Consider the following 21870-nt stretch of genomic DNA (forward strand, 5'->3'; position numbering starts at 1 on the left):
GTGAGCCTGCTCGCGCAGTTTCTGTGCAAGGTCAGGGAGGACGAGGAACAGGTTCTGCTAGTTGCGCCCCTCTAACCCAACCGGACCTGGATATCAGAGCTCTCCCTTCTCGCGACGGCCCTCCCCTGGCAGATCCCTTTGAGAGAGGACCTACTCTCTCAGGGACAGGGCACCATCTGGCACCCTCGCCCCGATCTTTGGAACCTCCACGTGTGGTCCTTAGATGCCAGGTAGACTTAGGTAACCTACCGAGTGCGGTGGTTAATACCATCACTCAGGCTAGAGCCCCCTCCTCGAGGTGCGCCTACACCCTGAAGGGGAGTCTATTCACTGAATGTTGCGTCTCTCGCAGAGAAGACCCCCGAAATTGCCAGATCAGTATTGTGCTCTCTTTCCTCCAAGAGAAGCTGGACAGCAGGCTGTCGCCCTCCACTCTCAAGATTTACGTGGCCGCCATCTCCACTTATTATAACGCGGTAGCTGGGGGCACAGTGGGAAAGCACAACCTCATCATCCGGTTCCTCAGGGGTGTTAGGCGAATTAATCCATCCCGCCCCCCTCTCATGCCCTCTTGGGATCTCGCCCTCGTTCTCACGAGTTACGCGCAGATCCCTTTGAGACACTTGATTCAGTATCTCTAAGTTTTCTGTCCCTGAAGACAGCTCTGCTGGTCGTGTTGGCCTCCATCAAGAGGGTCAGGGAGCTGGAGGCATTTTCGGTCAGTGACTCGTGCCTGGAATTCGGGCCGGACTACTCTTACGTTGTCCTGAGACCCCACCCGGGTTATGTGCCCAAGGTTCCTACCACCCCCTTTAGAGATCAGGTAGTGAACCTGCAAGCGCTGCCCCCGGAGGAGGCAGACCCAGCTCTTTCTTTACTTTGTCCAGTTCACGCCCTGTGCATTTATGTGGACCATACTCAGAACTTTAGATCATCTGAGCAGCTCTTTGTCTGTTATGGCGGTCGGCAGCATGGAAGTGCTGTATCGAAACAAAAATTTTCCCACTGGATTGTGGATGCCATTTCACTCGCTATTCAAGCAGAGGTGAGCCGTGTCCCCCGGGAGTGCGTGCACAATCCACTCGTAGCATTGCATCCTCTTGGGCGCGTGCACGTGGTGCATCTCTAACCGACATTGGTAGAGCTGCGGGCTGGGCGACACCCAACACATTTGCAAGGTTTTACAATCTGCGAGTGGAGCCGGTTTCCTCAAGGGTATTAGATAACCCTTTGGTGATTGAGGAAACAACTCGATAGGGTGTTGAAACACGCTTGCTGCGCCATTCTCCCTAACACGGAGGTACGTGCGCCTTTTTATCTGTCAGTAAAGTTCCCCTTCAGGTGAGCCCTGCAGATTCCTCCGTGGCCCCCAGCACTGACTCAGCGGAGGAGTCACCTGTTGGCCCACTACATTGTAGGTCTGCCTGCTGGTCAGCCCGCGTTTTGGGTATAGGTGCCTGCTATGCGTGATCCCCACTAGGTGATACCATATGCTTATTCTGCCATGGTCCCCCCCTGGGTGGACCCGTGTCTTCCCTCTCATGTCTTCCCCTCGCTAACCACTTGTTTTTCTATGCGTACTCCCCCTTCTTAGGGCTAGTCCATATGTAAATTGGGTAGCGGATGGCCACCGCAGCATCCTCCCTAACGGGATTGCACGCTTCCCAAAGTACTGTCGTATTATCCTAGACTTATCTAGATGCTCACGACTTCCCCAAAAAATATATCTAAATCCGTAAAACTTCTGTTGAAGTAGGATAAATTAGGGCCAGGGACACATTGGAGGACCGCGCCTCCCATGATGTGGGTGCATCACGCTTGCTTGACTATCCCCTCAGGGGGGCGTTGGTAAGGTGCAGTCATTATGGCGTTTTCCGAAGTTCTCCCATACGTGGATTTTCCCAAGATCAAATCCACTGTATAGCACTGAAGTTCCCCAACCGAAGGGGAACGTTCGAGGTTACAGAAGTAACCCTTCGTTCCCCGAGGAGGGTAACGGGAGTGTTATACTCCGTCGCCATAATGACTGTCCCTTAGCTGTTTGAAAGTCTCTTCAGCTTAAAAGGATGGCGTTTGCTCGCTCCAGGTGTGCTTATATGCTGGGATAATTGGCAATGAAGCACACCTGTGCAAGCTTACGCTGCCAATTCATTGCATTCATTGGCCCGTTCAATACTCTTTCAGACAAGCGGCTTCTGAACCGAATCCTCCCATACGTGGATTTTCCCAAGATCAAATCCACTACATAGCACTTCCGTTCCCCTCCTCGGGGAACGAAGGGTTACTTCTGTAACCTCGAACGTTTTTCCACTTACACTTACTTTACGTCATGTAAATGGCAAATGTGCTTATGGTGAGACGCAAGGCTCTTAAAGGGAATTAGAGATGAGACTCTTGATTTTTTCTTCTGAAAACACACCTATAACTTATTAAAAAAATAAGATCAACCCTTTTAGACCATGCGCCACGGCGCAAAGTGGATTTTCCCATCCTTAAATTAGCAAAACTGCATTCTGACACGCCCTGAAAGTGTTTGCGCCCTGCGCTTTTGCACTTGCGCATAGACGTCAAAATAAAGCCCTTAATGTTTATTTGCCACCCTTCAGTAAAAAACTGAAAATACGGGAGAAATACCTTTACGGGATAATAGCGGGATAGAACTGTAAAATACGGGAGAATCCCAGGAAAAACGGGAGGGTTGACAGGTATGCCCCATAAACAAGAAAAAATTGTGACTGGAAAAGTAGTAGAGTAAAAGTATCGATACAGCACAAAAAAATGTACTCAAGGGTAAGTAAAAGTGCACTTTTTTAAAACTACTTAGTAAATTACAATTCCTAAGGAAAAAAAAACTACTCTACAGTAGTTTGAGTATTTGTAATTTGCTACTTTATTGTCAATGACTCACTGATGCTGTTATGTTTTTTTTTTTTTTTTTTTTTGTATTAAGCAAAGGTGGTTCTTATGCCTTTATCAGCTATATCTAAGCCTAAACTTGTTAACTTTGAATGGAAAATTATGTTGGCACATAAAGCAAGTCACACTCATATTCTCAGGAATATGACAAGAAAACCCACTCATATTCTCACAACACATGCAAAAAGAGAAACGCACTGCAAATACCACAGACCACAACAAAAATGTGTCAGGGAAGCTCCTGAAATTGTGTTGTCGGAGATGAGGTTTTCAATTTATTTCAGCATCAAAATCATATTTCTCTTTGTTGTTTGAATATTCTTAATAATCTGACAAATTGCACAATTACGTTAAATGAAATGTTATTTTCTTCTTAATATATTCACTCAGATGTACAGCACCATTAATGGTGTGCTGATCACCGACATCCAGTAATGCCTTCTGTCATTGTGTGTGAGCTACTATGCTTACATTATGAAGTACAAAAATAATATTAACCATCCACATTTGCTTAAACAAACACCCTGGAGACACACGTAGTAATAAATCACGGGACTGCAACACGGTTGGCTAGATTAGAATATGAATGGGTTATTTACTGTCCTATTTAATGTTTCCCATTCTGTGAGAGCCTCCAGGCATGACACACGAAGTGATGCCTAGTCTTGTTTATTTAAAATGCCCACAGTGCTTTACTTTACAGTAAAGTAAGCTAAGTGAATTTCTGAATGCTTCTTTAAAAAGAGCAACACTTTACAAAAAGATTTAATTAGTTAATGTATTTACTAATATCGAATAGGAATAAACAATCTTGTACATCATTAATTACTCATAGTTTAACATGTACTAATGCATTAACAAAACTGTTAATGTTGTATTTGTGAACAGCAGTTAATGCTATTTGAGTTACCAAGAGCTAACACTGAACAACTTTATTTTCATTAAGTAATGTTTTGAATACATACTGTACTAAGTGTATTGTTCAATAGTTTGTTTTTTGTAAATACAATTACTAACATTAACTAATGCAACCTTATTGCAATTATTCATTCGTTTTCCTTCGGCTTAGTGTCTATTAGTAAACTATTTCAGCATATTTTTTACACAGCGGATGCCCTTCCAGCCGCACCCTAGTGCTGGCAAACACCCCTACACAATATTGCGGTGTTATAAAAAATAATAATAATTCCCAATACTGGGTTGTGGCTGGAAGAGCATCCACTGCATAAAACATATGCTGGCATATTTGTCGGTTCATTCTGCTGTGGTGACCTCTGAATTAGAGACTAAGCTGAAGGAAAATTAATGATTGAATGAATAATAATAAGTTGATGATAATGATGATGATGGTGCACCCTGTCTGAATTAATTACCATCTTTATTTCCCACCTGCAAAACTGTTAACGTGTCCAAATAAAAATGTGTTTCATTCACTGATACTCTCTGTGGTTTCCTCAGCAGTTAATCATAACCATGTGTGAGTGTTTTAAGAGCAGTCTGGCAACAGTATTTATCTGTTTGGTGTGTGGCGAGACGGAATTCCAGCTGTGTATCTGTTGGGGTAAAACGGATTTTAAAAAAATGAAATCACAACTAAAAGTGACTCAGACTGACACTCAGACTATAACAAATGTGCATGATCATGTTTTAAAGAGCCCGTATTATGGCTTTTTAAGTGAAGTAAAATATCCAGGCTTAAATCAGAAAGCGCACTATGTTTAAAACTATTGATTCACCTTTAAAAGAGTCGATTCATAGTAGTTCAAATGAATCGCATCAGAAACAAATCTTTAGCCGTGTCAGCATGACGTCGATACGCAACTCAAGCCCTGCCCATTTAATGCAGGCACAGACAGGGGAAATTTAAACCCCTGGCTCTGACCACAAAAACTGTAGAAAGAAAAAGAGGAAGACAAACACTGTAGCAGGCCCCGGTTGAATCAAGTCGCAAAGAAGCTGTGCTCTAAAGTGAGAGGGAAAGTTAGTGTTATTTTCCCTATCCAAAGATGAGGCTGTGAAAAGTCAAAAATACCTCAGCATGATAGACCCAGCCTTGTGCTGCGTTCCCATCATTTTTCTGACAAGTGCTTCAGCAATCTACATGGTTACAATGAGGGATTCATCAGCCATTTGTTAAAGGAAGGATCAGAAAAGACTATATTGGCCTTGACAGAAACTTTACAACACACAATTCGTGGATCAGTTTCTTCCTCTATTTCACAAGTGTAAGTAGGTGCATTTAAATTGTTTACCTCCTTGTTTTCTCTAGCTAACAAATTATTTATTTAATTGTGTTTTGTTACTTGTAACCACTCCATGCGACTTGTACCATATCTTGGTTTACTCTTTATATTCTCATACCCCGTCTAAATTCATGTTGAAAATGCGACGCGTTCGACTCCTACACACGTGTGGTGGTCTAGTTTCAAAATAGTTCAGCTTTTGCCACTGTGTGGATTATTATCGAACGTGTGTCACAGTTTTTACTTTTGTTTAAGAACCTAGCAAAATGCTTGTGTGTAACTGCATTGCTTTAATGCACTCCTGCAGTGGGCTTACACTTACACTCTGCAATCTGACTACTTCAAAATTGTTGATAAGCCGAGCTGGGTGTTTCAAGCTGAACTCAGTCGACCAATCACAAAAGACTGGTTCATCGGACCAATCAGCGCAGATTAGCATCACGATAAGGAGGGGTCTGGGAACAAATTAATTGCTGAACAATTCATATGGGAGTCATTGTTATAATTGGGTAAAAATAAATGCGTATTATAAGACCATTAATGCGTTTTTTGACCTTGTATGCACATCAGCCTGTTGTTGAAGAGCCCCAAAACCAAAATATTAGCTTTTTAATGCATAATAGGTGCTCTTTAAAACTATATAGCAAAAAAAAAAAAATTCACAAAACTTAAAAAGCCATTACTTACCAAAAGTTGACCTGTAAATTCGATTGTTTGTAAAAGATAGCATTTAGGTGGATTTTCATGTAAAAGACTACAAAAAAATAAAAATAAAATAAAAAATAAATAAATTGATATTTGCAGCCATGACATATTAAACAAATAATTATAATGCTTCAGATGTTGGTGAAAGATCCATTCTGTTCTGTAAAGGCAGTGTGCATGCAAAAAAAGGAATTAATTTATGAGCATATTTATCACAGCAAGAAGGTCACTGGTTTGAGTCTTGGCTGGGTTAGTTGGCATTTCTGCGTAGAGTTTGCATGTTCTTCTGATCAAACAAACAAACAAAAAAAAAAACTGCCTTGAGTATATCGATGGACACTTAAGTCACAAGAGATGCTAATATTTCAGACGTTTTGCATTAACATCAGTGATAATGTCCTCTTTTGCTTCTGAATGCGACATCAACACAGTCAATATTCAGGACAAAGAAAATATGATACCAATTTTCTCAAGAAAACTGTAAACAAAGACATGTAAATGTTAGGGATGGAGTGATAACACAGGGCCATTAAGAGAAAAGGGGAAGAATTTTATCTGTTTCCTGTAGAAAGTGCTGCATAGTTATTTCTCGTGGCTCCAGGGTACTTCTCCAATATTCATAATGCATGCTGATGGACATTAATAATCATTATATACCATTGTAGGCAACTCGAATACACAGTATCTACACATGCAAACAGATAAACCACAACAGATGCAGCCAAACATTATCTAATTTTAGACTGTGGAAGTGGTGCACATTTGCGTTAATGGATGATAATGCAGTAAGCGTGCTGTCTGAACATGGAGACAAGTGAAAAGCTTGTGATTTTGATTTAATCTTTTTTTTTTTTAGATTATATTTAATTGCTTTTGTATAACAGTGCTAGCACAAATGAAACAGTTTAGAAGAAAATTTTGGTTAAAAACTAGTTCAGTTCAGAAACTGATAGCCTTATTTTACAGCCAAGATGTTTAGAAACCACAAAGACAAACCCTGATTCAATTTCATTTGACTTAAGTCTCTGATGAATCAGGGATTACCACAGCAGAATGAACCGCAAATTACTCTGGAATACAGTGTAAAAAATGCTTAGTCCGCACAACTGATATCCCAGTTTTTTGAACATAAAACAATTAAGTTTCCCCCTAAAAAATCTAAAAAAAAAGTGTTGTTTCTGCTAATTTCAAATAAGCAGTTTGAACAAGAATTAAAAATAATGTTTTTGGGTGTATGTTTTATGTGGGGGAAACCACAACAACCCATTATTAAGAGTACACTAACTCGTGAACAAACAGACAGACAGACAGACAGACAGACAGACAGACAGACAGACAGACAGACAGACAGACAGACAGACAGACAGACAGACAGACAGACAGACAGATAGATAGATAGATAGATAGATAGATAGATAGATAGATAGATAGATAGATAGATAGATAGATAGATAGATAGATAGATAGAATTCTAAATATTTGTAAATAAATCATCATTATGTAAGTTTTAACAGCGACTATACAAACGTCTGTCTGTAAAGTCCGTCAGTGTGTGTTTGCCTGACGCGCTGCATAAGTGAGGAGTGAAGCTGTCAGATGCTCCTCCTCCTCTTGTTTCTCACGGGCTACTTTATCAGCCACAGAAGGGAAGTCTTAGCAGTCTTGTCTCACTCACTCACTAGTCTACATTACTCTATTCTACTGTTTTGTACTGTACGGTAACTTCCAAACGCGAGCAGTGAATCGGTCAGCGTGGTTCTTCACTTCAGCTTCAGATGCCGTGGACTCCTGAAGAACCTGAACGAATAACTAAACTAACAACTAAACTAACAAAAACTAGACAAGAAAACTTAATTGAAGAAACGAAAGCCCAAGGACTTCTCATATCGACATCGCTGAGAAATATTATGTTTGGTGGAGTGACAGAAATCCTCTATGTGTGCTGCGTGGCGGCGAGGAATGGACGCGCGCTCCAGTGATGGACTCTGCCTGGACAGGTGCGTGTTCAGTTCTTCCAGACTGATGCTTTACTGCCATGACGACTCGGATGATGTGAAATTACCGCTGTGTGACTCATAGAAACATCTGCAATGCATTATGACACATGATACATAATGCATGATTGTAGCGCAAATTTGAGTCTGTAATGCGGATCAGTTTTGCTTTGTTTTCTAATAGATAAACACAAATAAAAACTGTTTGGTCTAATATAATTTTTTTTGCAGCAGCAGCTAGATTGAACAATTGAGTTGTTTCAGAGTGTGTATGCTTTGTTCCTCTTTCGTCTTTTAACTTTTGCCTCTGTCAGCTTAAGTTTGCAAAATTCTGACCGTTTTCTTTAACAAACAGTTCACGATTAATAAAAGAAACATTGGCAAAATGCCAAAATGTATAAAGTAAATTCTTGTATGGAAGTTATTTATATATATATATATATATATATATATATATATATATATATATATATATATATATATATATATATATAAAGAATGTTAGAATCGTAATATTTAAACTATTATGTGTTAATACATTTTATTGTATAGGCTAGCTTATTTTGTTTCTTCTGGTTCATTTTAATGTTTAAATGCATTTATTATTTGTTCATTCATTTGTTTGTGTGTTTGTTTGTGTGTATATCATAAACTTATTTTAATCACATTTTCATTCATACAGTAATATTAATCTTATTTTTTGCTATTTCTACTGAGGTATTAGATTGCATAATATTATGAAATAATAAATTAGCATGTTTGTCTATGCAAAGATTTGTCTAATGATAAATTGTCTTTTATGATGAAGATTTGCCACAAACGGCCAAAAGTGATTTCTTACAATATACTAATATAATATATGGTATGATATCTTATTATATGATATATAAAAGGGATCATTATTATTTTCAGACTCACTTTAAACTGTCGTACTCACAAATTTTTTTACGATTCAGTTTGTATTTGTATATTTTGTTCACTTATTCATTAAATTTTTTCTTTTTGTTAGTGTATTTACCATGATTTAGAAAAGAAACTTGTGCTAAAATGTCATTCAGAGTAACATACACAATAAAACGTAATATACAAACAAAAAAGAGAACATAATAAGTAAGTTGTTAACAGGGCCGGAGTGGGACACCTTTTCAGCCCTGGAGTTTCAAACCTCAGACCGGCCCACCTCAGTTCAAAACTGACTATATTAAAATAAGGTCATTTCCAAATCAGTTTCTAATGACACTATCCCGTCTTTTTTTGAGAAAACAGCTGCTTTAGAACTTCAAATGTTCAACAACCCTAACAGTATTATATGTCTTAACAATAAAAATGAAAACAACAAGTTACTCTAACGAGGATCCAACCCGGGCTTGCAGCGTCTTATTCTAACGTGCTAACCGCTGGACCACAATAGCTGCATTCAGAAAGGCGACACAACTGAGTTTTATAATCATTAAAATAGATGAAAAGAAAAGAGTTGCGGTAAAATAATGAATAAATAGGCTGTGGTCAAGTAAATAAATAAATTTGAAAAGTGTGACTGCTGAGAGCAACAGATTCTGCAGCTAGGGACACCGGCCCTCGCGGCCAAAAAACGGACCGGCCCACCGGGAATTCTCCCGGTCCTCCCGATTAGCCAATCCGGGCCTGGTTGTTAAATTCAGATTTGTATTTTTATGTAGAGAATGTGTGCAAGTAGGGCTGTGCTATTTGGGGAAAATAAATAATAAATAATTGCAATTTTTCTGACAGATATTGCAATTGGGATTTTATTTGCAGTTAAATTTAGTAGTCAAGCTTCAGCTCAATAATCTGTATCTTCTTACTGCTAAAATGTTAAGTGTTAAAAAAGACACTAAGCATATATATATATATATATATATATATATATATATATATATATATATATATATATATATATATATATATATATATATATATATGTATATATATAAATATATAAATATACATACATATATATATATATATATATATATATATATATATATATATATATATATAAATATAAATATACATATATATATATATATATATATATATATATATATATATATATATATATATAGTATACCGCTGAAGTAAGAATTATTAGCCATCCTTTGTTTTTTTTTTTTATCTTTTCCAAATGATGTTTAACAGAGCATGGTAATTTTCACAGTATATCTGATAATATTTGTTTTTTTCTAGAGAAAGTATTATTTGTTTTATCTTGGCTAAAATAAAAGCAGTTTTTAATAAAAAAAAAAAAAAAAAACATTTTAAGGTCAAAATTATTAGCCTCATTAAGCTATATATTTTTTTCGATAGTCTACAAAACAAACCATCGCTATACAATAACTTAATCACCCTAAGCTGCCTAGTTAACCTAATTAACCAAGTTAAGTTTTACATGTCACTTTAGGGTGTATACTAATAACTTGAAAAATATCTATTAAAATATAATTTACTGTCATCATGGCAAAGTTAAAATTAATTAGTTATTATAAATGAGTTATTAAAACTATTATGTTTAGAAATGTTTTTAAAAAAGTCTCTCCTTCTTCGTTAAACAGTATTTGGGGAAAAAATAAACAAGGGGGGCAAGGACGGTGGCACAGTCGGTAGCATAATTGCCTCACAGCAAGAAGGTCACTAGTTCGAGCCCCGGCTGGGTCAGTTGCCATTTTTGTGTGGAGTTTGCATGTTTACCCCTGTTGGCTTGGGTTTCCTCTGGGTGTTCTGGTTTCCCCAACAATCCAAAGACACTCAGAACAGGTGAATTGAATAAGCTAAATTGGTCATAGTGAATAGGAGTGTGTGTAAGAGTATGTGGGTGTTTCCCAGTATTGGGTTGCAGCTGGAAGGGTATCCGCTGCGTATAACATGTACTGGATACGTTTCATACTGTTGTGACCCCTGATTAATAAAGGGGGGCTAATCATTCCAACGTCAAATATATATTTTTTTTATTTCAAAGTTTCAAATCGTGATTGCGATTCGATTTAGATGAATTGCACCACCCTACTAGGCAATATTTATTGGCTAGAACTGGTTACTGGTTTTCAACATTCTTAAAAATACATTCATCTGTGTTCAACAGAAGAAATTTGAAACAAGTGAAGTTGTAGCAAATGATGAATGTTTAGTTTTGGGTGAACTATTGTTTTGACTATGACTGTATCCCTGCTTTTTTTATCTTCTGTTTATTTTACTATTGAAAGAAAATTAAGCAACACATATTTGCATATTCATCTAGCAGTGTAAAGTGTAGCAGTGTAAAACTGCATTTGTATTTTTATTAGAGTATCACTGGATTTTTTGAATGCCTAGTTATTTTTTTACCCACCCTATAACATCACCTTTAGACACTTTAAGACACCTAAATGGTGAATCTCATCTTTGCCCTATGTCTGTTTGTCTTAATTCTTTTAATTGTTCTCTAGAAGGTGTTTTTACATTGCCATTTCCACTTGTTTAAAGAAAACTGACCTTATACTCTGCCCCATCTTCCTCTTTCAACAGGAAGTACATCAGCACAAAAAAGTCAACATTTTGTTGGCCTATTCAATAAGCAACTCTGGGTGGGATGGTTATATAGACTTTAAAGAAATACTTTCTATTTTCACAGATTCTCAAAGATAAGGAACTGCAAGACTTCTACAATAGACAAAATCGCTGCTGTCTGATCCCTGCGCCTAGGCTCAGGTTTCAAAGGCAAGGCCTTCTCAATATGCTTTCCAACCAGTCATGCGAGAACATCACCAGCATCGAGGCAAATGGGAATCCGGGGACGAGCACTGTGATGTTCATTGCTGGAGTGGTCGGTAACCTAATTGCTCTGGCTATTCTGGGAGTCCATCAGAAAGATCGTCGCACCAAGTCTTCGGTCTTCTGCATCCTCGTCACAGGTCTGGCTCTGACAGACCTGCTGGGAACATGTTTACTCAGTCCACCAGTTTTCATCTGCTATGCCTACAGAACATCGCTGGTGGGACTGACTGGAGATCAGCGGCTCTGCGGACTCTTTGCCTTCGCCATGACCTTCTTCATCTTGGCCTCTATGCTCATCCTATGTGCTATGGCAGTAGAGCGATGTCTCGCCATCAGCCACCCGTATTTCTACTCCAAACATGTGAGGCGAAGCTTTGCTAAGATCGTCCTCTTACTCATCTATCTCTTTACCTTCGTGTTCTGCTTGATGCCTTTCTTCGGGTATGGCCGGCACAAGCAGTACTGTCCTGGGACATGGTGTTTCATCAAGATGGAAGTAGAAGAGGGTGATGATGAGGAGAGAAGATCATTGGCCTTCTCGCTGTCCTACGCCGTACTCATGGCATTGCTCATCGCCATTGTGTTCATGTGCAACGGTTCGGTCATCGTGAGCTTGTGTCGGATGCACCGGAGCCAGCTGACACGCCGGGGATCAGTGGTGTCGGCTGGACGCAAGAGAAGGCTGAGCACCTGGTTTGGACAGGGAGAGGAGGAGATGGACCATTTACTGCTGCTGGCATCCATGACCTTAATCTTCGTCATTTGCTCCTTGCCGCTGACTGTGAGTATGGGACACTTTCTGTTGATTTGCAATATTAGTGTTGTAGGTAACCATTACATTTGCTGTTTTAATGATAGTATAAAGCATTGTTTCTCAACCACATTCCTGGAGGATCACCAACTTTGCACATTTTCAATGTGTCTTTAACTAAACACATCTGACTCAGATCATCAGTTCAGTTGCAGAGACTGAAAGACCTGCAATGGGACAAGGATAGACAAAGGAGACATCCAAAACCTGCAGTGATGGTGGTCCTCCAGGAATGTGGTTGGGAAACACTGTTATACTGAACATATACAAATATTTTCTCAGGCTCTTTATAAGAATACAACCAGAAAATACTGGTTAGGGTTGATTTTTTTTTTTAGGGTCTAATTATTTAAGACGTTAAAGAGTGAGTTGTTGAAAAATAGACTTCATTGAAACATGAAGAAGGCTCTGTGCTAGTTTGAGCTGCATTTCTGCAAGTGATGTTGGTACATGTAATGTATGAATTCATGGAATTATGAATGCTGAAAAGTAGAGACAGGTTTTAATCGAATTTACGGTTCTTTCTAGAAAGCATCTAACTAGTAATGGTAATGAAATCACAATTGGGGAATTTATAACTGATGAAAAACATTGACAATCATGAAATGGTGGGTACAGACTCCACAGAGTACAGACGCTAATATTATTGAGGCAGTATGGGATGACATGTATTGAGAAAAAAAGGTATGACTTTCTTAATGTAAAGGCTGAAATAGGCCTTGCATTACATAGCAATGCATTATTTCAGAAAAAACAGTTTCCAAAAAAGAGCTCAAACTTAAAGTAATAATTTTGTTCTGAGACCTTTTTTAACAATTTGTGTGTATTTTCCATATTTTATCTCAAGAAAGACACTAAAATTAAATATATAAAAACAGTACAGTCAGTATATTACCCTGTCACAGTTCATGTTTGTTCTTGAAGTCTTCCTATTATGGATAAAAAAGTCTCTTCATGCAGTTTGTTGCAGTTCTAAGTGAATGAAAACATCCAGTTAAGTTTCAAATCTAAAAGTGTACAGTGTATAAAGTGTCTGACTTTTAAAATGAAATATATACTCAGAGTTGTTTTAACAAGTTTCTTTTGAAATGGATCTTTAGCCATTTCGTGATCTTCAAACTGCAGGGCTTTATCATTACATTCCTGCATTGGGCTCACATACAGTATATACTGTACAGTGGTTACTTGTTTCAACACTTGAGGTGTAATCCAATAATGTGGATAGGTATTCTGTTTGCAACATGTGCTGCACACAGTAGACCAGGGATAGACAAACTTGGTCGTGGAGGACCGGTGTTCTGCAGAGCTTAGCTTCAACCATTATCAACCACACCTGTCAATACGCTTATTTTACGCGGCCACCATTTTAAAACCCGAAAGCGAGGCTGCGGTGGATCAGCGTGGTAAACATTGCAGCAACATGCTGTGGACTACAAACCTACAGCTGTTGATTTTAAAATGCAGATATGGTGTAAACATCATTTAAATATCATTCAGTTATGTTTCATTTAAACAATTAAAAGCAAATAAGGCATCAAACTACATCACAATCTCTTAAACAGTGTCCTCCTAGGTTTCAGCTCATGGCACAAAGCAAACAGAGTGGGGGCTTCCCTCCTTACTTCAGCCTACAGTATATATCCCAGTGAGCGATAAAACAATGCAGTCCTCTGTACCGCACCCTTGTGTTGTCTGTAATAGTGTTGTACTGAAGTTTTAAAAGCTTCCATTTAGCTAACATTTAAACGCCGCTGACCGCGTTCTTTAGCACAGCTGATTTGCCATAGTATTCATCAGTGCTCAACAGAAAAGATTGTGATTGGCCGGGAAGGTCATCAGTTCACTGCTCTTCACTGATTGCAAGCACAGATGCATGAACACTTGAGCGATTTAAAGCTGGTCAGATCAGTCAAGAGTTTGCACTTGTTAAACATCGGTGAACTGCAGTGAACTGATGATCTCCACGGCCAATCACAGTTATTTCTGTTGAGCACCGGTGAACACTATGGCAAATCAGCAGTGTTGCATTCAAGTTAGTTAGAAATTGGCGGTTTTTATACATTTCAGTGACAAAATTCAATATTGTAACAAGTCTAATATATTAAAAGAATCAGTTCATTAAACTTGAGTATGATAAATGGCATCTAAAACATGTGTTTGGGAAAGAAAACGTTAGCAAACCAGTGCCATTTCCCTTAACTTAGCTGAAAATCAGGTCTAATATCATTTTTTATTTTCACTTACTATTCAGACCGGACCTTTGGGTCAATCAGAACCTGGTGAAATGATAAAATTGTGTCGATTTCTCTTCACTAATAAGATATACAACCAGGTACACAACATTCCTGTGTGACTCAGGTGATAGTTCCTTGTTTCTTCCCACTGCAATCTCGATTTCGCTTTTTTAATGGCGGCCGCATAAAATTAGTCTATACTATAGCATTTTTAGTAAGCTTGAAGACACTGAGTAGCACGTTAATGTGTGTTTGATTAGTAGAAAATTTCTGGACCCAGTTTGCCCATCTCTGCAGCAGAACCAACCATGACAGACTGGGTCATCAGACCAACCACCACAAATTAGCATCAAGCAAAGAAAGGATTTTTGACAAAAATAAATAACTAAGCACATCATTTGGTAGTTGTTAGAATAATTAGGTAAAATACATGCATAATAAAATGGTTGTTTGTCCTTGCGTGCATTTTAGCCTGTTGTTTTGGACTTCCAAAACCATAATATGAGCCCTTTAAAATCCGTAATAGGCACTCTGTAATTACTGTAAATGAACCTGATCCATCAAGTCCCTTAGGCTTATTTGAAAACTGCAGATGTTGTAGCAGGGTGAAAACTAGATCCAAAATTACTGACCCTCCATGAAACCTGAGGTTGAAAACCATGACAATGGAAACCTGAGGTCCTACCAGAGACCCGGGTGTGTTCAGGTCCACATCTTTGATGATGTCTACACAAATCTATACAACATCATTTATACATTCACAGTTCTTTAATCTAGCACCTGGAACCCTGGTGTCTTGCCTATTTTAGTTCCAACTTGCTCCAAAACATGCAGTGTTTGAATGGTGTTTGGGATGGTGCTAAAACTGTTTTAAGCATATCTGCCAACACTCCCATTTTTCCTGGAAGTCTCCTGTATTTCAGACGCATCTCCCGCCACCCACCTGTTTTGTTATTTCTTCTGAAAAACTCCCAAATATTCAGAAACAAAGGTAGGCAGGTATGGATTTAAGACTTCTGCTCTATACAGTAGTTTAGATCTAAGTTTCTATTTTCTTAGGCTGAGGATCAGGATTAGGGGTGAGACTTGTTTCAGTTTTTCAGCAATTACTTCTGATCCTCTTATATTGTCAACTGTTTTTTCATAAGATTCTCATCTTTAGGGCCCTGATGCACATCCTCACACAGCAACAAAAAACTAATAGCAGTATACAATAACTAGTTTGTTCTTTCCTTACGCTGCATTTAATTGGTGTATTTGGTGCATTTCTTCAATTCTTTATTCACAAAGAGAAAATCAAAACAACAGACCATAAACAATAGTGTTTGCTGCTTAATATTTTGAATGTGATTAATGTTACTCATTGTTTACTCTTGGAAACAAAGTGGAAATCGAAACAGAAAGCCATAAACAAATTGGCACTTGCCTACAAGTTCAAATATGAATAATGTTGGTCACTTTCTTGGTAGGAATTGGAGTTTTATTTTCTTTGCAGTAAGTCTATTGATCTTTTTCAATTCAGTTCATCTTTTTTTCTATTGTGCTTTTTAGATATTTTTAATTATACACATAAATTCAAAAAATATATATATTTAATATTATTCATTCATTCATTTTCTTGTCGGCTTAGTCCCTTTATTAATCTGGGGTCGCCACAGCGGAATGAACCGCCAACTTATCCAGCAAGTTTTTACGCAGCGGATGCCCTTCCAGCCGCAACCCATCTCTGGGAAACATCCACACATACGCACACACACTCATACACTACGGACAATTTAGCCTACCCAATTCACCTGTACCACATGTCTTTGGACTGTGGGGGAAACCGGAGCACCCGGAGGAAACCCACGCGAACGCAGGGAGAACATGCAAACTCCACACAAAAACACCAACTGAGCCGAGGATCGAACCAGCGACCCAGCGACCTTCTTGCTGTGAGGCGAACGTGCTACCCACTGCGCCACTGCGTCGCCCTATTATATATTATATTATAAAATATAAAATAGAATATTAAATTTTAACTTACTGGAGTGAATTAAACACAGTAAGTCTCTTTTTTTTAATTTCTTGACGTTAAAATAGGATTGAAATCCCTGCCATTTTTAAGGCCCACCACAACGTGATGTAGTAGTGTGGTTTCCCCGCCCATTAAATTGATTGTCAGTCGCGTATTGTATGATAAAATAATATCAACAAGACAGGACGTGCGCAAAGCAACAAGGATTAAAGGATCTATTTAGATCTTTGTGATCAGCAGCGCCTCAAGAATGAGTTTTACAAGTTTAAAATATTTCTAAAACAGTGCATGTTTGTAATAAAGACAGCAAATTCGATTTGTAATTTATCATCACAGCCGCAAAGTGTCAGTACAATTAGGCATGGGTCGATAGATGATGCCATCGCCATAGCCAATAGATGTCACGATGCTGAGCTGGCAACGTGCCTCAGCCCCCTTTTGCAAACCCCACTCATGAAAAACACACGTTTAGGCCCCGTTTACACTGATACAGCTAAGTTTAAAATGGTATTTTAGAATGAAAACGATCCACATCCACACTGGCGTTTCATCTAGCACAACCCTATGTCCACACTATACCAGTGCCACTTGCTAAAAAAGCACATCACATGACCACACACACACACACACACACACCGTCATGCACCCATCTGAGCTCCAGCTCCTGCTTAGCTCCTGCTTTGTGCAGTGTACGTCTAGACAGTTCATCGAGAATGTATCACTGGATCATGTCTTAACAACTACAGTTGTTAAACGTGATATTTAATTAATCTTTTCTCTATCTAATGAATTTTCGGTCTTTTAAATCTATCAGGTAATGTGACAGCGTTAGTACACTGCTTCAATCTTCCGCTTTCATGTTTGTACTTCAGATACTCAGTTGGTTGGTTGGTTCCTGTTGGTTCTGCACATTTTTTACCAACCAAGTTTGTGGACGCCATTACAACGACACAGATCACTCTGCCTATTCATGCCAGAGTCCCGCGGAGAGGGTAATTTACAAGTGGTAATTTGTGTGTAACTTTTATTTATTTATGATTTGGTTATGGGAAAATAAAGACCATGCGGGTCAGGTAGTTAAAACAGTAGGCCAAACATAATTAATTTATTATGAATTAATAAATTATTCATAATTAATTCACAGATGCCTATGATAACGATGCCATTGTCCAATGCGATGTTTCACGTTAGACATCATACGATGCCAAATTGGTTGGCATTACCCAACCCTAAATTATAAAAGTAACTTCCCAGTTCATGGACTTAAAACAGGCTTATTTTGTACATTAACATAACGGATGTCCATAGAGCAGTGGATATTAACACGTGCTCAAACTTTAAAATGACATTTTGTTTAGCTCACTGTTGAAGAAAAGGCTTAAATTAACTCCACAACAAATATATCAAATAAGCATTGCTAAAGTTCTTACTGTAGTAAGGGAGATCTGCTTCATTCCTGTCTTTCACTGTGCTGCTTATGAGTGACACGCAGCAGGAGAAGCTTCACCCATCATAGCAATAGTAACCGATGTCTGACACACACATGGGAATGGTGGGCGGGGAGAACCAGCTCATTTCCATTAAAGGCCCAGGCAACAAAAACAGCTGCAAAGTCAAAGCAGCTCAAATTTCTAATAAACACAAAGGTATAATAAGTAATCTGATGAGTATTTGAGCTAAACTTTACAGACACATTCTGGAGACATAAAAGACTTATCTTAAATCTAGAAAAAGGGTTAAAGTAGGTACCCTTTGAAGGCTTTCAATTTGACTATGGAAAAGGTGTTATAGCCTTGTGTCTGTTGAAATAAGAGGTTACAGTATAGGACAGAATGAGCTTATTATCCCTCAACACACTGAAAACTTAAATAAGTTTGATTATCTAATGAGATAAAGGCTAACAGAAATAAATGTATGAATTTGGTTTATTGAAGCATGCATATTTATTATGTAAGCTACTGAAAACTGACCCCCTAATATTTAATGTATAATTCGCACCCTGACTACAGTGTATATAATACAAGTTAAAACTAGACAACAGTATAAATTAGGAGCTATAAACTCATTGGAAACAAAGGAAATAAATCTCAAGGATGAGTTCTTTAGGTATTTCATTGATTTAGTAGCCTACTAACTGTATAAATGTCGACAAAAATAGACATGATGTGTTTTGTTCATGGTATAAGATTGAAAGATCAGTGAAGTACAGTACACCATGATCAAAAGTAGACAAAATACTTTTTTTTAACCTAAATGCAACATTTGAACAGAAATTGGTCTCTTGCTTACCTGAGATCCGATCGACCAAAATGTATCTTATTACCCACATTAACATGACATCAGTCATGTTTACACCGCTGTCTCTGTCTCATCCAAGTTGTCTTTGCCTGGTTAGCTAAATGACATACGGTGCATGATCAGAGGTTGAAAAAGCTGTGCACTGCAGTGTACAGGCCTGCAATGATAAAAAAAATAGTTTGAATCAAAAAGGCGTTCAAATTATGCATTGACAAGAAACAATACAACTTGCGGCACAAAACACAATAAAATGTAAGTAACAAGCTTGATTAAAATATGTAAGGAGAAGAAAGTGCAGATATCTTTGTAAAAATGCATACCTGCCAACAATGGGATGTGAAAATAAATCATCTGGAGTGGTTTTATTGTAAACACACATTTAAAACATTCAGTAAAATCATTTAATTATTATTAACAAAGGATAGAATCAATAGCATACATTACAAAAAGCTGCAAATAAATTCAAGTGGTGCTCGCTGCAGAGCCATTTGGGTGAGCTGAGCTCCAGCGAGGGGGAGCTTGAGCTTGAGCTCCACCTTTTTTGCACTTCTTCTACGAGTGATGTCACTGGGGGTAGGGTTAGGGGTGGGGTTGGTGTACGCATTAAAACAGCTTACAGGAGGCAGAGCGAGAGCTCATGCTCCCCCTCGCTGGAGCTCAGCTCTGCTCAAATGGCTCTGCAGCGAGCACCCTCTCAATAAATTCCATTTTAGCCTTTTCAAAGAATAGCTATTATAAAGAAATAAAATTAAGTAATCAAATCTCATTAAACTTGTCTTCCCTGTATAATTAAAACATTCTGATTAAAGAGCAGCGAATAAATCTCTCATTTAGATTTTTCATTAGATTACATAATTAACAGAGGTGTCGATTTAAAAATGCACAAATCTATAATGAAAGCATTCGATTGCTTTCCTAACAGTTTATGCTTATTTAACTTTGTTGTGTTTAAAAGAAAACCCACTGATTGGCATGTTTAGATGTTATTATTATTATTATTATTATTATTATTATTAATATAAGTAGTAGTAGTAGTAGTAGTATATGTCTGTTCAAACATGCACCCAAAACTGACTTCAAAACGCGTGTACAGAATCCATTTGGGAAACAGCATCTATTTATCACTATGAAGTGTGACTGAGTCATGCACCGCTACGTAAACTGACTGTTTTTTTTTAGGATTGCATAAGAGGGGCAACGACATCTGTAATGGAAATAAAGGGAATCCCGCAGATATTTATTTCAAAGTGTTTTCATGCCTAAATAAAATTAAAGCACAGAACAGATTCACATATGAGAGCAAGGGGCATCCCCTGGTTGGCAGTATAGTTTGCGTATAGGCAAGATCAGTTCTTTGATGTTTATTGCCACCCTTCATAGAAGTATAAAAATACAGGAGAAAAATGGGAAAATAGCTTTACGGGATGATTGCGGGATAGAATTGTAAAATACTGGAGAATCCCTGGAAAAATGGGAAGGTTGACAGGTATAAAAATGTAAAAGTAAAAAAGCAGTCAAAAAATAAATCGTGGAGTAAAGTACTAATACCAGAAAAACCTACTTAGGTACAGTAACAATGTATTTGTACTTCATTACTTACCATCTCATGCATGAACTTTGTAACAACATTGTGTGTGACTCATTGTTGCAACTTCCCAACCAATACATCAAATAATTATTGGGAAAGTTCTAACTGTAGTATTTCTCACAAACATAACGTGAGATCTGCTTCCTTCATGTCTGTCACTGTGCTGTATATCTGCCGCAGCCTGAGATTAAGACACACTCTGATAGGCACGTGGGAACAGTGCGTGGGGAGAACTAGTATTAAAGGCACAAGCAACAAAAACAGCTACAATGTGTTCAGAGCAATAAATTCCAATATTCTGAAAGCTGTAATAAATAATCTGATGGGTGTTTTGAGCGGAAACTTTACAGACTCATTCTGGAGGGGCAAAAGACTTATCTTAAGTCTTCAAAATGAGTAAAATAGGTGCCCTTTAAGACTAACCATCAGCATAAAACCACATTTATTAGCCTTCTGCTTTCAAAACCCACTTTTCTAATCTATCAGTGACTCACTTTGCTGTTTTTTTGGCTTCTGGTTGGACTGGTAGTCGTTGCATTATTTCACTGCTGATTTGCATAAATTTGCAAAAAAATTGAGCTTCGCTATAAATCAACAACCCACTGAAATGTATATCTGGTGTCCTTGTTTCAACAAATCCCTGTCCATGTGAATGTTTTTTAACTCTTTCACTGCCTTTGCCATTATTTCAGTCATCTGTGGTGGGTTGTAAAAAGCCACACTTTAACTGTAATAGCTATTAAAACAAATGATTCTGCTTCATCATTTAGGCTTTGCAATTTGGTGGCAAATTATTCACAGTTGTTTACAGTCAAAAATTCAGGATCTCTGTAAGAAACCAAATATTTAGCCTTTCAGTTGCCTACTGCTAACACATGCAAATACTTTATTCGCCTGATTGACTAAACAAGAAGTCTGCGTTTTAAGAATCAGCCATGTGTGGGGAAAACCAGCACATATTTACCTACTTCAGCCCATTCAGAGAGCTGTAGGTCAGGTTTAGTTGTCGTTTTGGACTTGTGTGTGGAGTTCACTGGGTGTGTGTGCTGCGGGGGAGCTGAAACCGGTATTTCGCAACAAAGGCTATTATTTTAGAGTAATCCCAAATGCAGTTGATGTGTTATTTAACCACTTTGTCAGTGTTGGCTTTTAATTTAGAGGCACGTTACAAACTTGCCAACCTTGGAAGACTGGATTAGACTAGCCCAGTTTTTCTTCAACAAGTTTAAAACTGATTGTACAGTAAATGTAGTGCGGGATTCTAAGCTGTTTTAGGGGCACAGTCAAATGTTTACG

At 38.1% G+C, this 21870-nt stretch overlaps 1 protein-coding gene across 1 annotated transcript in view; it reads left to right on the forward strand.

The window, feature by feature from the left end:
* Nucleotides 1-7519: 7519 nt before the first annotated feature.
* ptgir (prostaglandin I2 receptor) overlaps nucleotides 7520-21870 on the forward strand; it is a 74181-nt gene continuing 59830 nt past the window's right edge. The window contains exons 1-2 of the mRNA XM_087283720.1: nucleotides 7520-7861; nucleotides 11484-12407. Coding sequence (XP_087139846.1) covers nucleotides 11586-12407 — 822 coding nt within the window. The 5' untranslated portion in view covers nucleotides 7520-7861; nucleotides 11484-11585. The remainder of the gene's footprint in view (nucleotides 7862-11483; nucleotides 12408-21870) is intronic.

Source organism: Danio rerio, chromosome 15, assembly GCF_052040795.2.
Source record: "Danio rerio strain M-AB ecotype USA chromosome 15, GRCz13ab, whole genome shotgun sequence".
Classification (NCBI taxonomy): domain Eukaryota; kingdom Metazoa; phylum Chordata; class Actinopteri; order Cypriniformes; family Danionidae; genus Danio; species Danio rerio.